General features: G+C 41.3%; 1 protein-coding gene across 6 annotated transcripts in view; it reads right to left on the bottom strand.

Annotated features, from left to right (window-relative positions):
* Positions 1-22,618, bottom strand: part of CCDC91 (coiled-coil domain containing 91) — a 325,533-nt gene that overhangs the window by 110,591 nt on the left and 192,324 nt on the right. For all 6 annotated transcript variants that reach the window (XM_062195016.1, XM_062195014.1, XM_062195013.1 and 3 more), the window contains one exon: positions 19,201-19,308. In XM_062195016.1, coding sequence (XP_062051000.1) covers positions 19,201-19,308 — 108 coding nt within the window. The remainder of the gene's footprint in view (positions 1-19,200; positions 19,309-22,618) is intronic.

The following is a 22,618-nucleotide window of genomic DNA, read 5'->3' as shown; positions in this document are numbered from 1 at the left end:
CTAGTAGCTTTCTTTCTTAATTTTAAAGCAAAACATGAAGCCATACACCCAGGAGGTTCAGGGACACCGAGCAGGCTAAAAACCAACTAATTTACATCCAGTGCTGTGTCATCCTCAAAATACAGAAAAACAGGGTATCTTACAGAGTTCTCACTGGTACAAAACGTCTTCCATAAAGGAGAAAAGGCTCAGAATCACAGCATACGCCATGGCAGAAACCATGTACTCAAAACAAGAATGGAGTGAGTTATTTGGTGCTGAAAGAAGAAACCACCAAGAAGAAAGAGTAGTGATTTGCCATACCACATATTAAGATACACCGCACTGTAATAAAATGGTATTTATGCAAGAACAAACACACTAATGGAGCAGGAGACAGCTCAGAGGCAGACACACATATGTACAGCAACTTAATGCATGCTAGAGAAAACACCGTATTACTCCATGTGAAGGGCACACTGTTTATCAGCTTGGTGGTCCTCAGACTGTAGCACCAGACTCACAGGAAGGTTTTGTTACAACAGACTGGCCCCCAAGTGCAGAGTTTGGGGCTCAGTAGGTCAGCAGTAGTTGTACAGCACGTACATTTCTAGTCAGCTCCCAGGATACATGGATGCATTATGGAAGCTACTGCTCCAAGGACCACACTCTGAGAGGCCCAGGGGAGCTCAGCTAAGTCATGGAGGTGCCAGCCCAGCCCAGCAGGCAGCAATGGCCAAGATCAAAGTAACATGGAAGTACTGCATCACATACTGCTACAGAGTAAGGAACCTGACAAAGCACGACTGCTCCCCATGGAAGAGCACCTATGTGCAGGGTCAGGCGGGTCAGCACAGCTACAGGAGTTGTCTCACAGCGGCAGTGAGGGAGGAGTGCAAAGTGTTGAGAACCAAGTCAGAGAAGAGAAAAGGGCTCTACAGTGTTTCTTTCCTCCAGTGAGGAAGCAACGCAGACACCCGGAGAATAGCTCAGCCAAAGGTCTCAGATGCAAAGTCCTGGAAGGGAGTTGTCTGGGCCAGGGACAGACAACCAGGAAGAGCACAGCCAGCCAGCAGGTGGTGAGCGCCCTTCAGAGACTGCTCGCACTGGCTGGCACTGCAGGCTGAGAAGGGGAGAGAGAAAAATGTCCTCGTGACACCTGCCAGACGAAGTCTCTGCAAGAATTTGTGTCGCAGCAGGGAATGTCACACACAGGGTCTATCCAGGCTCCTCAAGCACTAGGGTCTGATGGAGCAACTGTGAAGGGATGTTGGATCTCAGCTAACATCACATACAAACTTCCTCAAATTTAGCTATGGGGACGAAATTCCACAATATGAAGGGTAAATTTATAGTTTATAGAAAAAAAAAAAAAACAATGTAAAACTAAATCTTTCGGCTGTAGGGACAGGAAAGAAATTCTTCAGACAGTACAAACCACAAGGTAAAAATGGCAAATCAGATTACATCACAATTAGAGATTGAGAAAAAGTTAGTATGCTCAACTTACAAATTAAGAAATTCATTTTATCTGAAATCTTTTAGGGATTAATATTTACATTTATAAAGAAATAAAAATTAGCAAGAAAACTAGATGAATGTCAAAGGGATAAAAGGCTTAACAAATGCCTTAAGTGGATGTCAGAAGATTACAAATTAATGGGAAAAGGTAGGAGACAGAATGAGTTCTACATATAAAACGGTTTTGTGAAATAAACATTCCTGTACACAAAACACCTCACGGTTGGGAAGAACACATTCCAATAAGGACATGTGTCAGATACTTTAAGATGTTTCTGGAATCACAGGGAAAACACTAGAAGCAGGGAACGAACATAACAATCAGAAACATACACGCATATGGAAACCTGGACACCCAAACACAGAAAGGGAATTGTGTAAGACCAAACAGAGAATACAGACTCACACCAACTAAAAGAAAAAAACTTTAAGACCAGAGAATGTTCTGTGAACGCAGGCATATGAACAGTCCTGAGAGATGATACAGGACATGCAGGAAACACCTGCTCCTGCAACCTTAAGACAACTGCGACATATCATAAATGGACAGGATATGGATCCCTAAGTATGGGGAAACAGTGAAGACCCTAAAGCAGGCTCGCAACAGCAAGCAGATCAGGGTCCTCTCCCCTGGGAAGGAGAACAAAAGCACAGCTTCACCCTCGGTTGCCAATCGCAGTCGTTATCAACAGGCATGTCTTAAACATGCTAACTGCAGCCCATGGGAGCATCTTTGGCATGTTCTGCCCAAGTTTTTTGGTGTCCATCGAACTGGACAGGTACAAAACCATGTTCAGCATTTCTTAGGTAAGGCCAGACAACTCCAGGGCCAACAGGGTTGGAATTTCTTTTTTTTTTAATTTTTTTTTTTTTTTTTTGACAGGCAGAGTGGACAGTGAGAGAGAGACAGAGAGAAAGGTCTTCCTTTTGCCGTTGGTTCACCCTCCAATGGCCGCCGCGGTAGCGCGCTGCAGCCGGCGCACCGCGCTGTTCCGATGGCAGGAGCCAGGTGCTTATCCTGGTCTCCCCTGGGGTGCAGAGCCCAAACACTTGGGCCATCCTCCACTGCACTCCCGGGCCACAGCAGAGAGCTGGCCTGGAAGAGGGGCAACCGGGACAGGATCGGTGCCCCGACCGGGACTAGAACCCGGTGTGCCGGCGCTGCAAGGCCCAACACCGGGTCATGGAGATCCTGGCTGTTGCCTCTCCTTGGCCCTATAGCTCAGTCCTGCTACTGTTTCTGTGCGGACCCTCGTCTGTTCTGTGTGACAGAATATAAGTCATCTATCTCCAGAAGGTCATGAGGCAGGGTCTCCAGGCTATCTCATTGGACCACACCCTTTTCTCAACCACCTCCAAACACCACAGGGCAGACAATGAGAGAAGAATATCCATCACCAGTTCTATGCCCATATACCAGCATGAAGATACTACAGAAGACAGACCTTCAACTCCCGTAAGATCATGGTTTACTTCTCTTCGGAACTGGCTCTTAGGTGAAAAGGTAAATGTTAGCCTATGTGTGTGATGGGCTGTAGAACAAAAATGGGAATTTTCTTGTGGCTGAATGAGCGAAGAAATGTGGAAGCAGGCCTGGGAAGCAGAATAGCATGTGCATATCAAAAGCCTTGCCACTCTCCAGTTATTCACTGTTCATTTTTAGCTGGGCCCACCCCCTTCCTGGGGGCAGCTTAGGGGATCTCTCTCACCCTGCACCAGGGGGGCTATTAGGTCCACTATCACTATGCCAGTGAAGTCCTGAGAGGAATGTCATGAATCCCATGTCCAGAAAAGCCCTGCACCCAGCAATTTCCTACGTGTGTGTGTGTAGGGACTGTATGCCCACAACGATACCTATGAAAACCCCAGTCTGAATGCAGACTGGGCTCTCAACTCTTTCTTGAGACGCCTGTCTCGTCTGTCAACTGTATTCTCTTCATTAAACTTGGCAACCTCACTGATCGCTCTCTGTTTCACATCAGAAATTCTTTCCTTGTGTGAAGACAAGAACCTCAGACCAGCAGTCTCCTATGACAAATTTTACCAATAACTGACAATATTTTCTTAGCATTTAATGCTGCAGACACTGTTGAATTCCAATTTTTCTCTTTAGAAGGATTATATTTTTGATGGTTTTATTATGCATTTGTTGTTTCTTTTATTTCATCCCCCTATTTCTTGTGCTTTTTAAAATTCTGCATTCAATTTTATTTATTTGAAAGGCAGACAGACAGATCTTCCATCTGCTGGTTCACTCCCCAAATGCTTCTAAGAGCCAGGCCAAAACCAGGAGCACAGGACACATTCTAGTCTCGCAAGTAACTGGAAGGGACCCAACTACTTGTCCCAGGGCTCATGGCATGAGGTCAACACACACGTTGTACTGCAATGACTGATCCTCAACCGAAAAGTCAAATGTGATCCAATCCCTGCACCATACAGCAAACAGCCGTGTGATACGCAAGAAGACTGGCACGCAGCACCTGTTCTTAGTCATAATTAAACCCAGATAGGATGTGTTCAGCTTCAAAAGTCAAACAATGAAATGAAATCACTTCTTTAAAGGTTGGAAGTCTTCTGATTTTTTCAATAATTAAGGACACATTCACACTAGTATGTGGATCTTACTAGGCATCTACTGTCAATACACAAGTGTTTCCTCCTTCCCCTAAACAACACGAGAACTTTTTAACATTTTTGTGAGCCAGCCTTTCAGAATTACTTCTTATTTTCACTGATTACTATATATCTCAACTTTTAAAACTTTGACAGATTCCAAGGTGCATACAGTTCTGTGATTTTTTGAGGTTTTAAAAAATATGTATTTGGGACAGGTGTTTGGTACAGTGGTAAAGATGCCTGTATCCCCTACCGATGGAAATGCTTCCAACTTCTGCCTCCAAATTCCGGTTAATAAACATTGTGAGGCAGCAGGTGATAGCTCGCATAGATGGGTCCCTGTCCATGTGTGAGACCCATATGGAGTTGAGCTCTGGCTTTGGCCTGGCCCAGCCCTGATGGCTGCAGGTATTTGGGGAAATAAAACACCAGGCAGAAAATCAGTGTTGGAGGGTCTCTCTCTCTCTCTTTCTGTGTGTGTGTATCTGCCTTAAAATTAATGAAAATACATAACTTTTTCAAGTATGTACCCGGTTGATAGTATAAAAGATTCAGACAGACCTAAACTACTTAAGTAATGCTCACGGCTATCCACAAATGACCCCAACATTTCAGTGATTAAGACATAAGTTTTTTCCCATTCAGGAAATGAAACGAATGACAGGTTCTCTCCCTGTGACAATTCACAGATGCAGTCACCCAGTGTCTGCTCTCAGAACATAGAAGTATACCACAAATTATAACAGGGAGATAGCTGGGAAATCCAATAATACCTAGAGATTTAACTACAGAGTCACAGCCAATATATACGTCAAGGAAAACAATCTTAAGAGAAATCTTTTACTATTTTGAACTAAATGAAACAACTCATCAAATTTGTGGGATGCAGGCAAAGCAGTGCTTGGAGGAATATTCAGAGTACTGAATGTATATACTACAAAAGAACAAAGGCTAAAATCAATCTAAAACATTCATTATAAAGAATGATAGAAAAAAAATAAACAACAACAAAACACTGACTGAAACAAGTAGAGGCCAGGATTGTGGTGCAGCAAGTTAAGCTACCGCCTGAGACTCCAGCATCCCGAATCAGAAGGCTGGTTTTAATTACTGCTCCACTTACAACTCAGATTCCTGTTAATGCACCCAGAAAGATGGTCCAAGTACCTGGATCCCTGCTACTCACTTGGGAGAAAGGGATGGAGTTTCAGATTCTTAGCTTCACTCTGTCCCAGCCCTGTCACTGTAGCCATATGGGAAGTGAACCAGTGGATGGGATATCTCTTTCTCCTGTCTCTCCCACTCTATCACTCTGCCTTTCAAGTAAGTATTAAATATCTTATATAAAATGAGTAACTTTATGATCAGAAATTCAATAAACCAATGGAAATGGACTAATCCTTGCAGCACAGAATCTGCCAGAACTAACAGAAGAAAAGACAATCTGAACAGCCCTATACGAATGAAATTATCAGCATATACAGGTATGGTGTGAAAGCAGCAGTCCCTGCAAAATCCGAATGTTCAAATATTAAAGAGGGGGTGTCTGGAAGAGAGGGGCACACAGAGAGAGAGAGGAGAGGAGGAGGGAGGGAAGGAGGGAGGGAGGGAGGGGGAGAGAGAGAGAGAGAGAAACAGACACATCCTAACCGCCTATGTGGTGGCATTAGGGATGGAGCCTTTGGGAGCTCTTAGATCTGGAGGACGATCAGATCCGTGTGCTTACAGAGAAGCCCTGAGTGAACCCTCTCCTCTCTGCCTTGTGAGGCTACAATGAAAAGACAGCTGCCCAGGAAGCTGCTGTTCATCGGGCGCCTCATCTGCAAGTGCCGTGGCCTTTGATTCAGCAATCTCCAGAAGTGAGAAAGAAATTTCCATTGATTAGAGGCCCATATCATGATAGCCAACAACCTTCCAAAACAGAAAACCCCAGGCCCAGATGGCTTCACTGGTAAAGTCTGACAACTGATGACAAATTAAGCCAATTCTCTACAGCCTCTTCTAGAAGACAGAAACATAGGCAATAATTCTAAAACAACCTATGAAGCCGACATTACTCTAATGCAAAAACAAGCCTAAGCATTACAGGGAAAGAAAACTACAGGCCAATGTTCTCATGAACAGAGCTGCAAAATATGAATGGATAGAAGCCAACAGTAGAAAAGGAATTATACACCACAACACTGTAGCATTTATTCCACATATACAAGGCTGGTTCAACACTGGGAAATCAATTAATGTAATTAATCAACATTAAGAAGCTAAAGAAGAAAAACTACATAAACATAGTGAGAGATACACAGCACCTGACAAAATTCAACATGCAGTCAGGTTAAAAAAAAAAAAAGTTGACAACTAGGAAGAAAAGAGAACTTTTTAATCTATGAAAGGACGTCTAAAACAATCTATAGTCAACATCATAATAATGGTGATAAACTAGCAGCTTCCCCCTAAGATCAGAAACAAAGCACATGTGCCCCTTCTAACCTCTACTTCCCAACACCACACTGTGAACAGTAGCTAACACAATAAAGCAAAACAAAGTAAAAGGTATACAGATTGGGAAGGAAGAAATAGAAATGTCCTTTTATTTTTTTAATAAATGACTGGAGTTATCCATGCAGAAAGTCTAAAAAACTGAACAATTCCTAGAACTAATAACAACTTAAAGCAAGGGTGTAGGAAACAATACAAGTTTACTATACAACAGTAAACTGTTTTTCCCCCCCAGTTTACCAGCAATGAAAAATGGAATTTGAAATTCAAAACACTAGACCTTTCATACTGGCACACTCCCCAAAATGAAACATTCAGGTAGAAATCTAATGAACTATGTAGAAGGTGTATATGAGGGAAATTATACAATGGATGAGAGAAATCACAGAACTACTAAATACATTCAGAAACATTCCATGTCCCTGATAGGAAGATTCACTGCTGTTCGGGTATCGGCAATGGCTAGGGACATTTCTGGTTATCACAGGGGAGGCTGTGCCTTGGGCAGCTCGGAGGTGGGAGGGGTGACGCTGGGCACCGATCACACAGAGGAAGGTCCCAGTCCACGCACACAGAGAGCACTCAACCCTAAGTCAAGAGCACTGCAGCTAAGCGACACCAGGCCAAGAGCACAAAACTCAGAATCCCCAGGTCCGCACCACATGGTCATAGGACTCTGTCCAAAGGTGTTGGGATGGCGCAGCAGAGTGAGGGGTACACTTCTCTATAAATGATGCGGGTACTATGTGGCTTTCTTCTTAAAGACACCACAGGGGCCACTATCTGTAGGGCCGGCACTGCGGTGCAGTATGTTAAGCTGCGGTGCAATGTGTTATGCTCCGAGTCCAGCATCCCCATATGGGTCCGAATCTTGTCTGCTCAACTCCCGATCCAGCTGCATCCATGCTAATGTGCATCAGAGAGCAGCAGATGATGGCCCACATACTTAAGTCCCTGCCACTCATCTGGGAGACCAGGACGGAGATCCAGGTTCCTGGCTTTAGCCTGGCCCACCCCAGGTCATTGCAGCCATTTAGGCAGTGAACAGTGGATGGAAGATGATTCATTCATTCTGTCTGTCTGTCTCTCTCTCTCTCTGTCCTCCAGCACCCCTCCTCCTCTGTTGCCCTTTTTAGAACTCTAACTTTCAAACAAATAATTCTTTTAAAAAATTGCAGCTTATGGTTAGGCAAAGATTTGGTAAACACAGCATTAAAAGCATAGCCTGTAAAGGAAAAAGAATAATAAATTTGAATCCTCTAAATTAGATTTTATTTGTCTAAAGATATCAGGAAAGTGAAAAAGATAAAAACTATGATAAAATATTCATAGTGCATGTATCTGGCAAAGGACTTACATCTGGGATTTATAAAAACTTTACCAACTAAGAAGACATTATGAACACAGACAACATAATAAAATGAGCAAATGATTTGAATATACATACACTTCACAGAAGAAAATACAAAAATGGCCAGGAAGCAACAAAGCCATTCAGATAAACAGAGAGAAGAAAAACCACCCCCACCCACCATGGCTAAATTGATTAATAAACCAATACCCAAGCAATAGCAAGTAGAGGGAGAGAAGAGCAAAGAGAATTCTCACAGGCTCGCAGTGAGAATGTAAAATACTACCAACTCAGGAATACAGTTTGACACCCATTGATCAACTTAAGCCACTTCTCAACCTACTTACCATATGATCCAGCAATTCCATATTAAAACATTCATAAGCAAAATTTTTAAAATATGTACCCACGTAGCTTTTACAAAAACATTCACAGCAGCCTCAAACTTTGACACTTAAATATTTAGTAATAACTGAATGAATAAACAAAACACTGTGTATCTGTACAACAGAATACTATAGAGCAATCAAAAGGTATAAATTGTTCTTCTCAATAATAAGTGTGTTTAATTTTCGGACACTATAACCCAAACATTAATAGGTTTGGGGATACAACAGAAAACAGAATTTTAAAAACATCTAGTTGTCATGGAGCTTATATTGTAGTACTTGATTCAAAAAAATACTTGTAACTCTTAATGAAATATATCAGAAGTTAAAAATACAGAAATAGAGGACATCATGTGGACTGAGATAACCCAAATACAAAAACACAAATACAGGATGTTCTTCCTTCTATGTGGGAGCTAAACTTTATTTAAAATACCAAAAAAAAAAGTGAGAAGGAAATGCCTGTGTATATCAGTTTTGCTGTGAATACAGTGTTTTGTCACACTTTGTTTTAAATCATGGTCAAATTGATAGGAATTACACACTACAGATTTAATGATTTTAAATGAGTGGGGCTGGCGCTGTGGTAAAGCAGGCTAAGCTTCTGCCTGCAGTGCTGGCATCCCATATGGGTGCTGGTTGCTGTCCCGCTGCTGGTCTTCAGATCCAGCTCTCTTCTATGGCCTGGGAAAGCAGTAGAGGATGGCCCAAGTGCTTGGGCCCCTGTACCCGCAGGGGAGACCCAGGAGAAACTCCTGGCTTCAGACTAGCTCAGCTCCAGCCATTCTGTTTTCCAGCAGATGGAAGACCTTTCTCTCTGCCTCTCCCTTTCTCTGTAACTCTACCTTTCAAATAAATAAAATCTTTAAAAAAATTCTATATGAGGGAAACTGAGCATCATCTCATTTCTTTATTGTTTATAACCCTTGCATATTTTCCTACTGGACAATGACCTTTTAAATTTTAATTCGTTGAATTCTTTATTTAGTAGTGACATTAAACATTCACTATAAGGTAAATCTAAAATGTTATCTCAAAAAATAAGTAAAATATTAAGTTAAAAAATGTATGTTATTGAGGCCGGTGCTTTGGCTTTGTAGGCTAAAACTCTGCCTGCAGTACCAGCATCCCATATGGACACTGGTTTAACTCCCAGCTGCTTCTCTACCAATCCAGATCCCTTCCAACGCTTCTGGAAAAATAAGAGAAGATGGCCCAAGTCCTTGAGCCTCTGCAAGTGTGTAGGAGACCTGGAAGAAGCTCCTGGCTCCTGGCTCCTGGCTTTGGATCGGCACAGTTCCAGCAGTTGCAACCATTTGGGGAGTGAACCAGTGGATCAAAGACCTTTCTCTCTGTCTCTCCCTCTCTGTCTGTAACTCTACCTCTCAAATCAATAAATAAATCTTTTTTTTTTTTTAAAAAAAGGATATTACTGCCATTGGCTACTTATTGCAAAGCACTATAAGAAAAAGTTTCATTCATTTTTTTATTAAAAAGCTTAAGGGCCATAGAATAATATAGTTTACTATGTTTGGGCAGCATTTCATCTCTATCAATAATACTTACTAGATTATATAAATAGCATATCACACATATCCTTCACAGAAATTTAGATTTCACATGTACTGATAGAAATGCACTGAACTAAACTTGATGACAACTACCAAAGTCATAAATAGTACTTAAAATTATATTTAGATCTGTAGATATATACACCATCTTCCAGACATACATATATACTCCAAAGTGTTTACTTAGTGAATAAAGGTTAATCTGTCCCCATTACTTCCTCCTTGGGACTCCAATCTTTCAGTTTCTTTTTTTAAACTAATCATTCTTTCTAGACTGGCTCTACTCCTTAAGAATCTGAACGAGCACTACCTGTTGGCCAAAACGCAAAGTCCCTCGCCCACAGCACTCTCACAAGCATTCTTCTCGCCTAAGCTTCTCTAAGACGTGCCTTGTGCTTCTATTTTTCATTTCTTGATGACTTCTCATTCAGTAATTTACATTGTTCCTCTATCATTCCACTGAAATTGCTTTTGCTGATTATACTTCCTGACCATTCTTTTCATTTCTGTGGTATCCATCCTAGTATCTCTTTTTTCCTTTCCAACTTCATCAATTTGGGCCTTTGTCCTTTTATATATACACACACATATATATACATATATATATAAACACACTTTTTGGTCAGTTTTGTTAATATATATCAACTTCAGTTTTTCAAAATAAAGCAGCTCTTGTTTTCACTGATTGTTTATATTGTGCTTTGTGGTTTCATTTTTGCTTTTTCTACTCTAATTCGAATTATTTCTTTCCTCCTACTAATTTTGAGTTTAGTTTGTTCTTGTTTTTCTAGTTTCTTGAGATGCATTGTTAGACCATCTATTTGATGCCTTTCCAACTTCTTGATATAGGCACTGACTGCTACAAACTTCCCTGTCAACAGTGCTTTTGCTGAATACCCTAAGGTTTTTTTTTTTTTTTTTAAGATTGATTTTATTTATTTGAAAAACAAGAGTTACAGAGAGAGAGAGAGAGAGAGAGAGAGAGAGGTCTTCCATCTGTTGCTTCACTCCCCAGATGGACACAATGGCAGGAGCTGTGGCAATCTGAAGCCAGGAGCTTCTTTCAGGTCTCCCACGTGGGTGCAGGGGCCCAAGGACTTGGTCATCTTTACTGCTTTCCTAGGCCATAGCAGAGAGCTGGATTGGAAGAGGAGCTGCGGGACTAGAACCGGCGCCCGTAAGGGATGTCGGCGCTTCAGGCCAGGGCTTTAACCCACTGTACCACAGCACCGGCCCCATCCCATAAGTTTTGATATGTGATGGTATTATCTTCATTCATTTCTAGAACTTTTTTTTTTTTATTTCTCTTTTGATTTTTTTGTACGACCCACTGTTCATTCAGGAGCATGTTGTTCATTTTCCATGTATTTGCATATTTTCAAGTGTTTCTTAAGTTCTTAACTTCCAGCTTCACTCCATTGGGGAATTTCCTGTTAATGGGCCTAGAAAAACAGAAGAAAGATGGCCCAAATACTTGGGCCCCAACACCCATTTGGGAAGCTCCTGAAGCTCCTGGCTTCAGACCAGCCCAGCTCTAGCCATTGTGGCCATTTGGGGAGTGAACTAGCAGATGGAAGACGTTTCTCTCTGTCTCTACCTCTCTGTCTGGAACTCTGCCTCTCAAATAAATAAATAAAATTTATAAAACGAAATACCACCTAATTGAATCCAACAAACATTAGAAAGATCATTCAACCAGACCAAGTGAGATTTACCCCAGGTATGTAGGGATGGTTCAACATATGCAAATTAATTAATATGAAACATCATATTAAAAACTGAAGAATAAAAACCATAGAATTATGTCAATAATATAAATGCATTTTACTACATGCATTAAATAATCTACATTATTTTATTGATATGAAATGCATTTGATAAAATACATCCATTCATGATTAAAAAACATCTTAAGCAAATTGGGTATAGAAGGAACATTCCTCAACACAATCAAGGCAACATAAGACAAACACACAGCCAACATCATATTGAATGGGGAAAAGTTGGAAGCATTTACACTAAGATCCAGAACCAAACAATAATGCCCACTTTCACCTCTGCTATTCCATGTAGTTCTGTAAGCTGTAGCCAGAGCCATTAGGCAAGAAAAAAAAATCAAAGGGATACAAATTAGAAAGGAGGAAGTTAAATATTCCCTGTTTGCAGATGATATGATCCTACATAAAGGGGAAATAAAACACTCCACACTGAGAGACTGTTGCAACTCATAACAGAGTTCGGTAAAGTTGCAGGATATAAACCAAAATACAAAAATCAATAGCTTTTGTATACACAAACAATGCTGTGGCTGAGAAGGAATTTGTTAGATCACTACCATTCACAGTAATAAAATAAATTTAAGTAATGACCTGAGATCTCCTCAATGAAAATTACAAAACATTAAAGAAAGAAATAAAAGATGACATACAAAAACTAGAAAAATCTTCAATGTTCATAGATTGGAAAAATAAATACCAAAATGTCCATACTACCCAAAGCAATTTATAGACTCAATGTAATCCCTATCAAAATACTAAGTACATTTTTCACAGATCAAGAAAAAGCTATGCTAAAATCCATATGGAAACACAAGAGACACCAATTAGCTAAATAAATCTTAAACAAGAAAAACAAAACTGGAGGCATCACAATACCAGACTTCAAGACATTTTTTTTGGCGGGGGGGGGGGGAGCAGGTAGAGTTAGACAGAGAGACAGAGAGAAAGGTCTTCCTTCCATTGGTTCACCCCCCAAATGGCCACCACAGCCAGCGCGCTGCATTGATCCAAAGCCAGGAGCCAGGTGCTTCCTCCTGGTCTCCCATGCAGGTGCAGGGCCCAAGCACTTGGGCCATCCCCCACTGCCTTCCTGAGCTACAGCAGAGAGCTGGACTGGAAGAGGAGTGACCAGGACAGAATCCAGCGCCCCAACTGGGTCTAGAACTTTGGGTGGTGGCGCTGCAGGTGGAGGATTAGCCTAGTGAGCCGTGGCACCGGCTGATTTCAAGACATTCCACAGGGCAGTTATGATCAAAACAGCCAGATACTGGCACAAAAAAAGGGCATGTAAACCAATGGAACAGAATAGAAAACCCAGAAAGAAATCCATGCAGCTACAACCAAATTATCTGACAAACAAGCTAAAATCAATCCCTGGAGCAAGGACAGTCTCTTCAACAAATGGTGATGGGGAAATTGGATCTACACATAAAGAAGTATGAAATAAAACCCCACCTTACACCTTATAGAAAAATCAACTCACAATGAATCATCAGTCTAAACCTATGACCAGATCCCATCAAATACAAAAAGAGAACACTTAGGAAACTCTGGAAGACAGCTGCACAGGCAAAGACTTATTGGAAAAGACCACCAAAGCACATGCAATAAAATAAAATGCAGAAAAATGCAAATACGTCAAGCTAAGAAGCTTCTGCATTCAACAGAATGAAGAGACAATCAACAGAATGGGAGAAAATATTTGTAAGCTATTCAACTGATAAAGAATCAATATCCAGAAACTACAAAGAGCTCCAGATACTCAACAACATCAAAACAAAAATCTTGTTAAGAAATGAATAAAGGACTTGAGTAGGCATTTTTGAAATAATGCAGTACAAATGGCTAGGAGACACATAAAAAAAATGCTCAAAATCACTTGCCATCAGAGAAATGCAAATCAAAACCACAATGAGGTTTCACTAAGAATGGCTATCATTCAACAATCAAAAAATAATAAATGCTGGTGAGGATGTATGAAAAAGGCATCTTAATAAACTGTTCATGGGAATGTAAACTAGTACAAGTATGGATATTTCTCATAAATCTGGAAAGATATTCCCTATGACCCAGACATCCCACTCCTGGAAATTTACCCACATGAAATGGAGTCAGCATATGAGAGTTGCTTGTAACCCCATGTTTACTGCAGCTCAATTCACAACAGCTAAGACACGGGATTAACACAGAAGTCTACTGGCTGCCGATTGAATAAAGAAAATGTGGTATGTACACACTGTGGAATACTACTCAGCCATAATAGAGTGAAATCCAGGCTTTTGCACAAAATGGATGCAAATGGAAACCATTACACTTAAATAAGCCACTTCCAAAAAGACAAATATGTTTTCTCTGATATGTGGTAGTTAATATAGAATAAAAAAAAACACATAGGAATGACACAGACATCTTGTGATTTGATTGTTTTTAGCCCTTGTTTGCACTCAGTGGAACTGTAGTCTTCCTAATTTTTACTTGCTGAAAGTTAGGGTTAGTGGTACACCAAGTCTGAGATTACAAAGTGGAGTGAAATTATGTATTTGAAACAATTAAAGCAAAAACAAAAGGAAAGGAGGAGAGGGAAGGAAAAATGCTTATGTTCTTTGAATTATACGTATGAAATACATGAAATTTGTTCTCTTTACAGTAGTAACAATTTTAAAAGATTACACTTCTTTTATGCCATATACAACAATCATTTACGAGTCTAACTTGTTTATTCTGCATTTTTAAGTTTTAGTATATCTTATTTTAATTTGTATTTATTAGGTTTCATTTTATTTGAAAGGCGTAGATACAAGAGACAGGGAGTCAGAGACAAACAGAGAGAGCTTGTCCATGCACTGGTCCTTTCTCCAAATGCTCTCGATAACCAGTACTGTGATAAATCACAAGACACAACATAAGCTTCCAAGAATCAGTCTTTGTTCTACAGAGACTACAACACCTGAGTCCTGGCTCTGACCCCAGTTACACATATGATCTTGGTCAAGAATCAGAAAAAAGACAGTGAGGCAGTCAATTAGATGCAAATCTGATGTTACTTAAGGCTCCCAAAAACTCAGTAAGAGAAGAATAGCTTGTGTATCCAGTATATGGATGAGAAAAAGGAGGCACAGAAAGGTTAAGAGACTTAGCCCAACTAACATGGTTAAAAACAAAACTGGGGATAAACTCACAAGGTTTGACTCCTGAACATACAAGTCTATGTACTCTGCTATTTTTCCCTTACTTCTTAATTTTAAAGAGAGATGTCTTACACAAATTTATTTATTTATTTGAAAGGCAGAGTCACAGAGAGAAAGAAGGAGAGACAAAGAGGGACAGAGGGAGGGAAGGAGGAAGAGAGAGCGAGAGAGAGAGATCTTCCATCCACTGGTACACCCCCCCAAATGCCTACAATAGCCACAGCTGGGCCAGGCCAAAGCCAAGGCCCAGAAGCTTGTGCCTGTTTGCAACGTGAGTTCAGGGCCCCCATCACTTGGGCTCCTCCGCTGCTTTCCCAGACACATTAGCAGGGAGCTGGATTGGAAATGGAGCAGTCTGGACTTGAATCAGCACCCATGTGGGAGGCCAGCACTTCAGGCAATGGCCTAACCCGCTGTGCAATAGCACCAGCCTCTAGGCTTTGCTTTCTAAATAGCACTGCACTAAAAGTATACAATACTGCTGTGATCTTATAAATATTTCAGTGATCTTGAGTGCTTGTCATCAAATATTTTAAAGTCAACAGGGAATATTATTCCATTTATTTAAATAACTAATAACTCAATTTCTTTTACCAATGCTTTACGGTTGTCAATGAACAAGGTTTTTTTGTTTTGTTTTTTCGTTTTTTTTTTTTTTTTTAATTTATAATCACCTTTGTTGAATTGATTCCCAGGGATTTTATTTTTTTACATGCTATTATAAATGGTATTGATTTCTTAACTTCTAGTCCAATTATCCACTGCTGCTGGTACATATATACCCAAGTGAGTTTTGTAAATTCAACATCTACCCTACAACTTTGTTGAATCTGTTTCAATATCTCTGCTTGTGGCTGATTTTGACAGGCATTATACAAAAAAGACAAAATCAGCAATTGAAAGCCCAGGAAAAAAGACAACTTACAAGAATCAAATCAGAAGAAATAGTAAAGTTTAAGAAAGTAGCTCCTTGTGTAGACAACCACTTCTCAACTTCAACTTGGGTAAGATACAAGGGCGAAGGCTTCCAGCAACAAAGCTCAACCACACTCTGCCTTACGAGCAATACCAAACCACGCAGTGTGAGTCACACACTCTGTTAAAAACTCCAAGGATTCTAGTGTCTCCAAGCGAACACCCCACAAAGCTGTAGCTGCCTGGGACACACTTCATGTGGACCAGATAGCCAGAGGAACAGAGGCCACATGCCTTTCCGCCCCCTCCCTCTCCCAGGTTCGATGGAATTAAGTCATCCACAAATGAGCAGACAGATGCAGACAGGCAAGCATCTGTTAGAAAAACATAGGAAAATGTCAAACGAGGAAGGAGGTCTCCAAAACTGTGAGTGTGCCTGTGACCAACAGGTAGCTAGGAAGCCAGCAGAACCACTCCACTGAGCTCACAGCACGTGCCACCTACAAGGACCTGGAGCCCTCACTTTTCTACAGACAGGAAGCAGGCTGAGAAATGGTCTCATCTCCAGTGTTCCTTTTATCTGTAAGCAACAAACAGCCTAAAAACATAAACCCTACCAGAGCTCATGGAACAATGGAGTAGGGATCCAGTCCTGAAACCCAAAAGATAATCAGAGAAAATCAAAGAGCAACCCCCCACCCCCACCCCGGGGAAGACTTCCATTTCATATTTCATCCGTCAGTGGTTCAGCCTTCCACTTGGTGTGTTCCCCTCTGCCTCACCACTGTACACCAGGCACGGCAGGGGCGCACGACTCTGACTTTAGTTTCTACTTCTTCAGGACAGAAGTGGCCTGACAGCGTAGAGACGGCAGCGCATCAGTCCACATCATGGACAACCCCGGACTCTAGAGTGTGACTCCTTGGCTGCATACACTTCGAGATTTTCCCCGTGGAGATGGGAGGTGTAAACTTCTCCGTGAGATGGAGACTTCAAACATGCGGTGCTCACAGAGCAGAGCACGGCATGCTGGTGCTGCTCTCCAGCTATTCCCTGGTTCTGCCCTTTCAGGTTCTGCCAGGAGTTCACCAAGCGTCCGCATTATTTGGGCTGACCATGTGGATACAGAGCAGGACTCAGAGAGTCATTTCTAAGCCAAAGGATTTCATCTCTGGTATGAAACCTAAGAGAGCTCTGCCGTGCTGTAGAAATAGCAGGTAACGTTCCACACAGCACTGACACTCTGAGTATATAGCCCAGGGTGAGAACAACAAGAGCTCAAGCCCCAGATCAACCTTTGATGTACACAAAAGTCTTTAAAAAGTTCACAGAAAGTCAATTAAGTCTATTCAGGTGCAAAAAAATTTTTTGAACCCATGCACAGTTTTTCATAATACACATTTTCATAATTGTTTTGGAGACCCTCTTGTATGTGGCATGAATAAAATAGAAAGAAACTTCAGTGGCTGAAGCCAGAGGGACTCATACCCAGGCCAACACGGCCTTATGCAGATTCACTGTTCTGTGACCTTTAATTCTTCTCTGTGATTTTTGCCATTCATTCATAAAGTTACATAGTTCATATGTCTGACAGCCTAGCATTTAAGTATCCTAAATAGTTTAAGTATTACATCAAATTCATAAAATCCTCTATGTATTTCCTCTTCCAAGACATTTACTGGGGCCAGAGCTATGGCAAAGTGGGAGAAGACTCTGCCTGCAACACTAGTATCCCATATGGGTACCAGTTTATGTCCCAGCTCTCTGGTATGGCATGGGAAAGTAGTAGAGGACAGCCCAAGTGCTTGGGCCCCTGCACTCCATGTGGGAGACCCTGAAGAAGCTCCTGGCTCGTGATTGACTCAGCTCTGGCTGTTGTAGCCATCTGGGGAATGAAGCAGTGAATGGAAGACCTTTCCCTCTCTGTCTCTCCCTCTCTCTGTTTGTAACTCTACCTCCAAAATAAATAAAATCTTTAAAAAAGAAAAAAAGACATCAAATGTATTTATTAAAAGGACATTTAAAAATTTAACCATACTAATCCCAATCATGATGGCAAGGTAGCATATTTATAAATCTCCACTTAAATTCTTTCTTAATTTTGTTCCCTAATTATTTTTTTAATTATTTTATTTATTTCAAAGAATTACAGAGAGAGGTAGAGCTAGAGATAGAAAGGTTTTCCATTCCATTGGTTCATTCCCCAAAATGACTACAATGGCCAGAGCTGAGCTGATCCAAAGCCAGGAGCCAGGAGCTTCTTCCGGGTTTCCCACATGTGTACAGCAGTACAAGGACTCAGGCCATCTTCTGCTGCTTTCCCAGGCCATATCAGAGAGATGGATCGGAAGTGGAGCAGCTAGGACTTGAACCAGTGCTTTAACCCACTGCGCCACAGCACTGGACACTGTTCCCTAATTTAGTGAATTTCTTGCCATCCAATAAGAGGTCATTTAAATAATGTTTTCATTTTTACCTTCCAAGTTTTATATTATTTTAAAGTGTTATAAGGAACTTCTTGCATATGTTATTTATATAGAGTTGACAAGGCCATAAATTCCCTTCACATGATTGCTCCATGTAAAAAGGCTGGGGACCGACGTTGTGTCCTACCAAGTGGAGCCACTGTCTGCGCCATTGGCATCCTGTACTGGAGCTGGTCCAGGGCCCACTGTCCCACTTTTGATCCAGCTCCCTGCTCATGCGCCTGGGAAAGCAGCAGAAGATGGCCCAAGTGTTTTAGCTCCTGTACCCATGTAGGAGACCTGCAAGAAGCTCCTGGTGTCTGGCTTTGGCTTGGCGCAGCCCTGGCCTTTGAGGCCATCTGGGGAGTGAACCAACAGATGGGAGACATCTCTTTCCCTCTAACTCCACCTTTCAAATAAACAAATAAATCTTTGAAAAAAAAAAAAGGTGAATATGTAAGCCTTTTCAGACATTCAATCAAGAAAAGAAAAAAAAAAAAAAGTCAACAGAAAATTCCACAAGAAACCAGTATCTACATGGAGTGAAAGTAACTCAAACATGAAGACTATAAATTGACGTGATATTCAGAAATCTTTTGTCACTGGAACTCACTCCCATGCTGTAACAGTCATACTTACCTCTGTGCTTCTGTTATTTCATGGATGGATATTACTATAAGCCGGAAATTAACATAAGAATAATGATTAAGTTGAAAGAGACCAACTTTCAAGTATTTTCAGCCCTTAGTTCTATTTTGAGTCTATCATAAAATTCTCAAACTTTGGGTTTACATAAGCACATTTTTTTCCCTCCAAAATACACCAAGGAAAGTAAATGGCACGAAACTGAATCAACAGTTATAAAGCTCTCAGGGGAGGGGAGCCAGAGGAACAGTATAAATATATAATAGATGTGCTCTTGTGTTACCTGGGCATTCAGCAACTCCTCACACCTGTGTGCTTGCTTCTCAATGGCAGAAATGTACTGTTTTTCAAGAGCTTCCACTTGTTGCTTAACTGAAGACTGCAGCAGTGCCTAAAAACAAGCAAAGAAGTCACTTGGACCACAGCCAGCACGTGGGGACTGCTGTTGGCAGCAGGCTGTTTTGCCGGTGGTGTGCATGTGAAAGGCAGTACTCTCGTGCGTGACAGAACACACCACACCGCTGTGCACAGCGAAGCACCTTCATCTACAGAGCTGCTGGACACTCCCAGCAGCCGCCTTGCCGACTGCCAATATTTCAGCGTTTCTGGCTCAGATGCTCGTTCCACACACCTTCCCCTTGAAAAAAAGGGCCCAGTCATAGAAGATGATAAAGGGAGCGAGTCGCTCTCTTAAATCTAAGTTCAGCTCAGTGGGGACCACACAGGACGAAGGGAATATGAAAGCTGCTGAAGAAGAAAAAAAAAAAGAAATAAAAAGAGAAAAAAGCCAGACATATTTCACTGGCTGACAAAACTCCACATCCTCTCGGCACACTGTAGGATCCCAGGGGCCAAGTATGATCTTCAAGACCACAAGTCAAGTAAAAGCAGATGGAGACACTGAGCAACTTCAAAGGCACCAGAGCTGCCCCTCCCCGGGAAGGTCACTCCCCTCGTGTGCAAAGGTACAAGTCCAAGTGTGGAAGTCAGAATCTCTAGGCCATATTCATAACAAGTAATAAGGCCTGAGAGACTGGACAAACCTGCGTGGGTAGAGTCAACGCTGGGAGCTAAGGAAGTTAAATATAAAGATGTTACCACTGGGGCAATGAAAGCCAAGACGACACTTGAAGATATTCCACACACGGACTTCTTGGCTGCAGATGCTTAGAATATTATCAGCTTTTTCTCCCCCCCCCCTTTTTTTTTTAAAAAAAAAGGCTTTATTTATGTCATACTAACATGGCACCAATAAAAACTTACATGCCATTTATAAATACTAAATCCTTCTAAAATATGTACTAAACCATATACACAGGAATTCCTCCAATATTCTATTTTTAAAGCTTTATCTGGGTAATTAACTACTCATAATCAAAATGGTAAGCTGAAACAGACACATCTTATAGAAAACAGACCATTGGCACACTCACCAAGAAAGAAAAAGAAGCCAAATCTCTTAACCTCTGTTTTGAAAATACAGACTCAGTTGGAAACAACACGCATTAAAGATGCTAAATAAATTGGCAGGCATTTTTTTTAAAGTAAGATGAAAATATTTTTAAAAACTCTATTTTGCCCATGTTAAGACTCTGATGATAATCACACTCTTTCAATTCACTATTCATCACTCAAGTTACAGAAATCAGGACATTAGTAAAGGAAAATAAACCCTAACTGGGTTTTGATCAAAATATAAGGAACTGGGTACCACATCTATTTTAGGCCTAGATTTGAACAATATATATTTTCTAAAGAATCCATAATGATTGACTTATATAGAGCACCAATATATGATCCTTTTAAACTGTGAAGTGATGATCTAAATCTCTGTTTTCCCTTAGGGAAGAAATATGAGTTACTATTCGATAGAATTCACAAACTTTAAAGAATGATATAGTTATAGACAGCTCTCTTGGAACAACCACAGGATCTTCTGTCAAGAGGAAAATGCCATTCATTTTTTGGAACAGGAATGACAGAACTGTTTGGCTTAATGCAAAGAACTGCTTTCAACTGCATTTGCCAGAATTTAAATACATCCAAGCATCCCACAATTTAAATACCCAGTTGTCATTTCAGTAGACTATATCCTGTAGAGGACTAGCACATTAATCAGATGAAATAATAAATAATATTCTTTATTAATGAGGGAGACAGGTTGTATGTTTCCTTCTAGCTATTGACCTGTACACCACAAATTCACCTCCTCCAAATGTGAAGGGCTAAAGCTGTGGTTAGCAGCTAAGGAAAAGCTCTGTTAAACTAACCGGCCTCTTACACAGAGAAAACATCTCATCTGAGCCCCATTCGGCCATTTGTATCCAAACATCTAAACCAGGAACACAAAGGCAAGGCTATGTAGGTGGGGGAAACAAAGTCCATTCTCACACAGCTCAGTCTGATGTAGAAGACATTCTACTCTATAGGTGTATCCGATAAAGAGCAGGTTCCCAGAGCCTGCCCCAGGGCTCACCACTTACTCGGGGAAGCTCAAAGAAACAAGCATAACCAGCACAGGAGATGGAATAAATAGTAAGGCGAACTGGTGCCAGCGCTGTGGTGTAGCAGGTAAAGCCTCTGCCTGCAGTGCCAGCATCCCGTATGACTGCCAGTTCGAGTCCTGGCTGTTCCACTTCCAATCCAGCTCTCTGCTATGGCCTGGGAAAGCAGTGGGAGATGGCCCAAGTCCTTGGGCCTCTGCACCCACATGGTAGACCTAGACGAAGCTCCTGACTCCTCACTTTGGATCGCTGCAGCTCCAGCCATTGTGGCCATCTGGGAAGTGAAACAGCAGATGGAAGACCTCTCTGTCTTGCAAATAAATAAATAAATCTTAAAAAAAAAAAAAGAGTAAGGTGAATGGTATGTAGGGAAGTGGAAAAACAGGCAGATGGCAGACATTAGGAGATCCTACATGCCACAACACACAGCCTTTCCCCTATGTGTTCACTGCTCAAATCTCTGTAACAGGCAGAGCTGGGGCAGGCTGAGCTGAGACCCAGGAGTTCAACACAGGACTCCCTCACAGGAGTCAGAGGCTAAACCACTTAAGTCATCACTTGCTGCCTCCCACAATTCACATTAACAGAAAGCTACAATGTGGAGTGCAGCTGGGACTCAAATCCAGGAACTCTGATAAGGGATGCATGTTCCCGAGAGGTGGTTTCACTGCTGACCCAAATGCCTGGCCCTCTAACGTATTTTAAACTAGTTAGAATACATACAAAGAATTAACAATCCCATAGTATATACAGGTTGGACAATCAAGTGTTTACCACATTTCCATGTCGAAAAGAATACTAACAAGAATGGAAAAAGTTTTCTTGATTTTCAAAGTACTGGGGCCTTGGCCACTGTTCTATCAGAAACTGGCAGTATTATTCCAGGGAATTTAACTTCCTGAACCTGCAGAGACCTGTCACACTTCAGGAATAATTTTAAAGGTGTGGACGTGACAGGCTCCTTCAGGACAGCAGCTGTACCCTACTCACCTAAACACATCACACACGGCTTCTGACACAGCGCCGCATGCACACTCAGCACAGCGAATGGCTGTTTGTGAGTGATGACAGCTGTGTAAAAACTGCTAATTCTTTAAAAAGAATTACAGTATGGCGGCTACAGGGAACAGTAATATATGGCATATTTTTTCAAAAAGCTGGAAGAAAGGTTTTTGAACAGCTTCACCATCAAACAAA

Source organism: Lepus europaeus, chromosome 6 (genome assembly GCF_033115175.1).
Source record: "Lepus europaeus isolate LE1 chromosome 6, mLepTim1.pri, whole genome shotgun sequence".
Taxonomy (NCBI): Eukaryota; Metazoa; Chordata; class Mammalia; order Lagomorpha; family Leporidae; genus Lepus; species Lepus europaeus.
The sequence above is the reverse complement of the archived record's forward strand: the minus strand, read 5'-3'. Positions and strand labels throughout refer to the sequence as shown.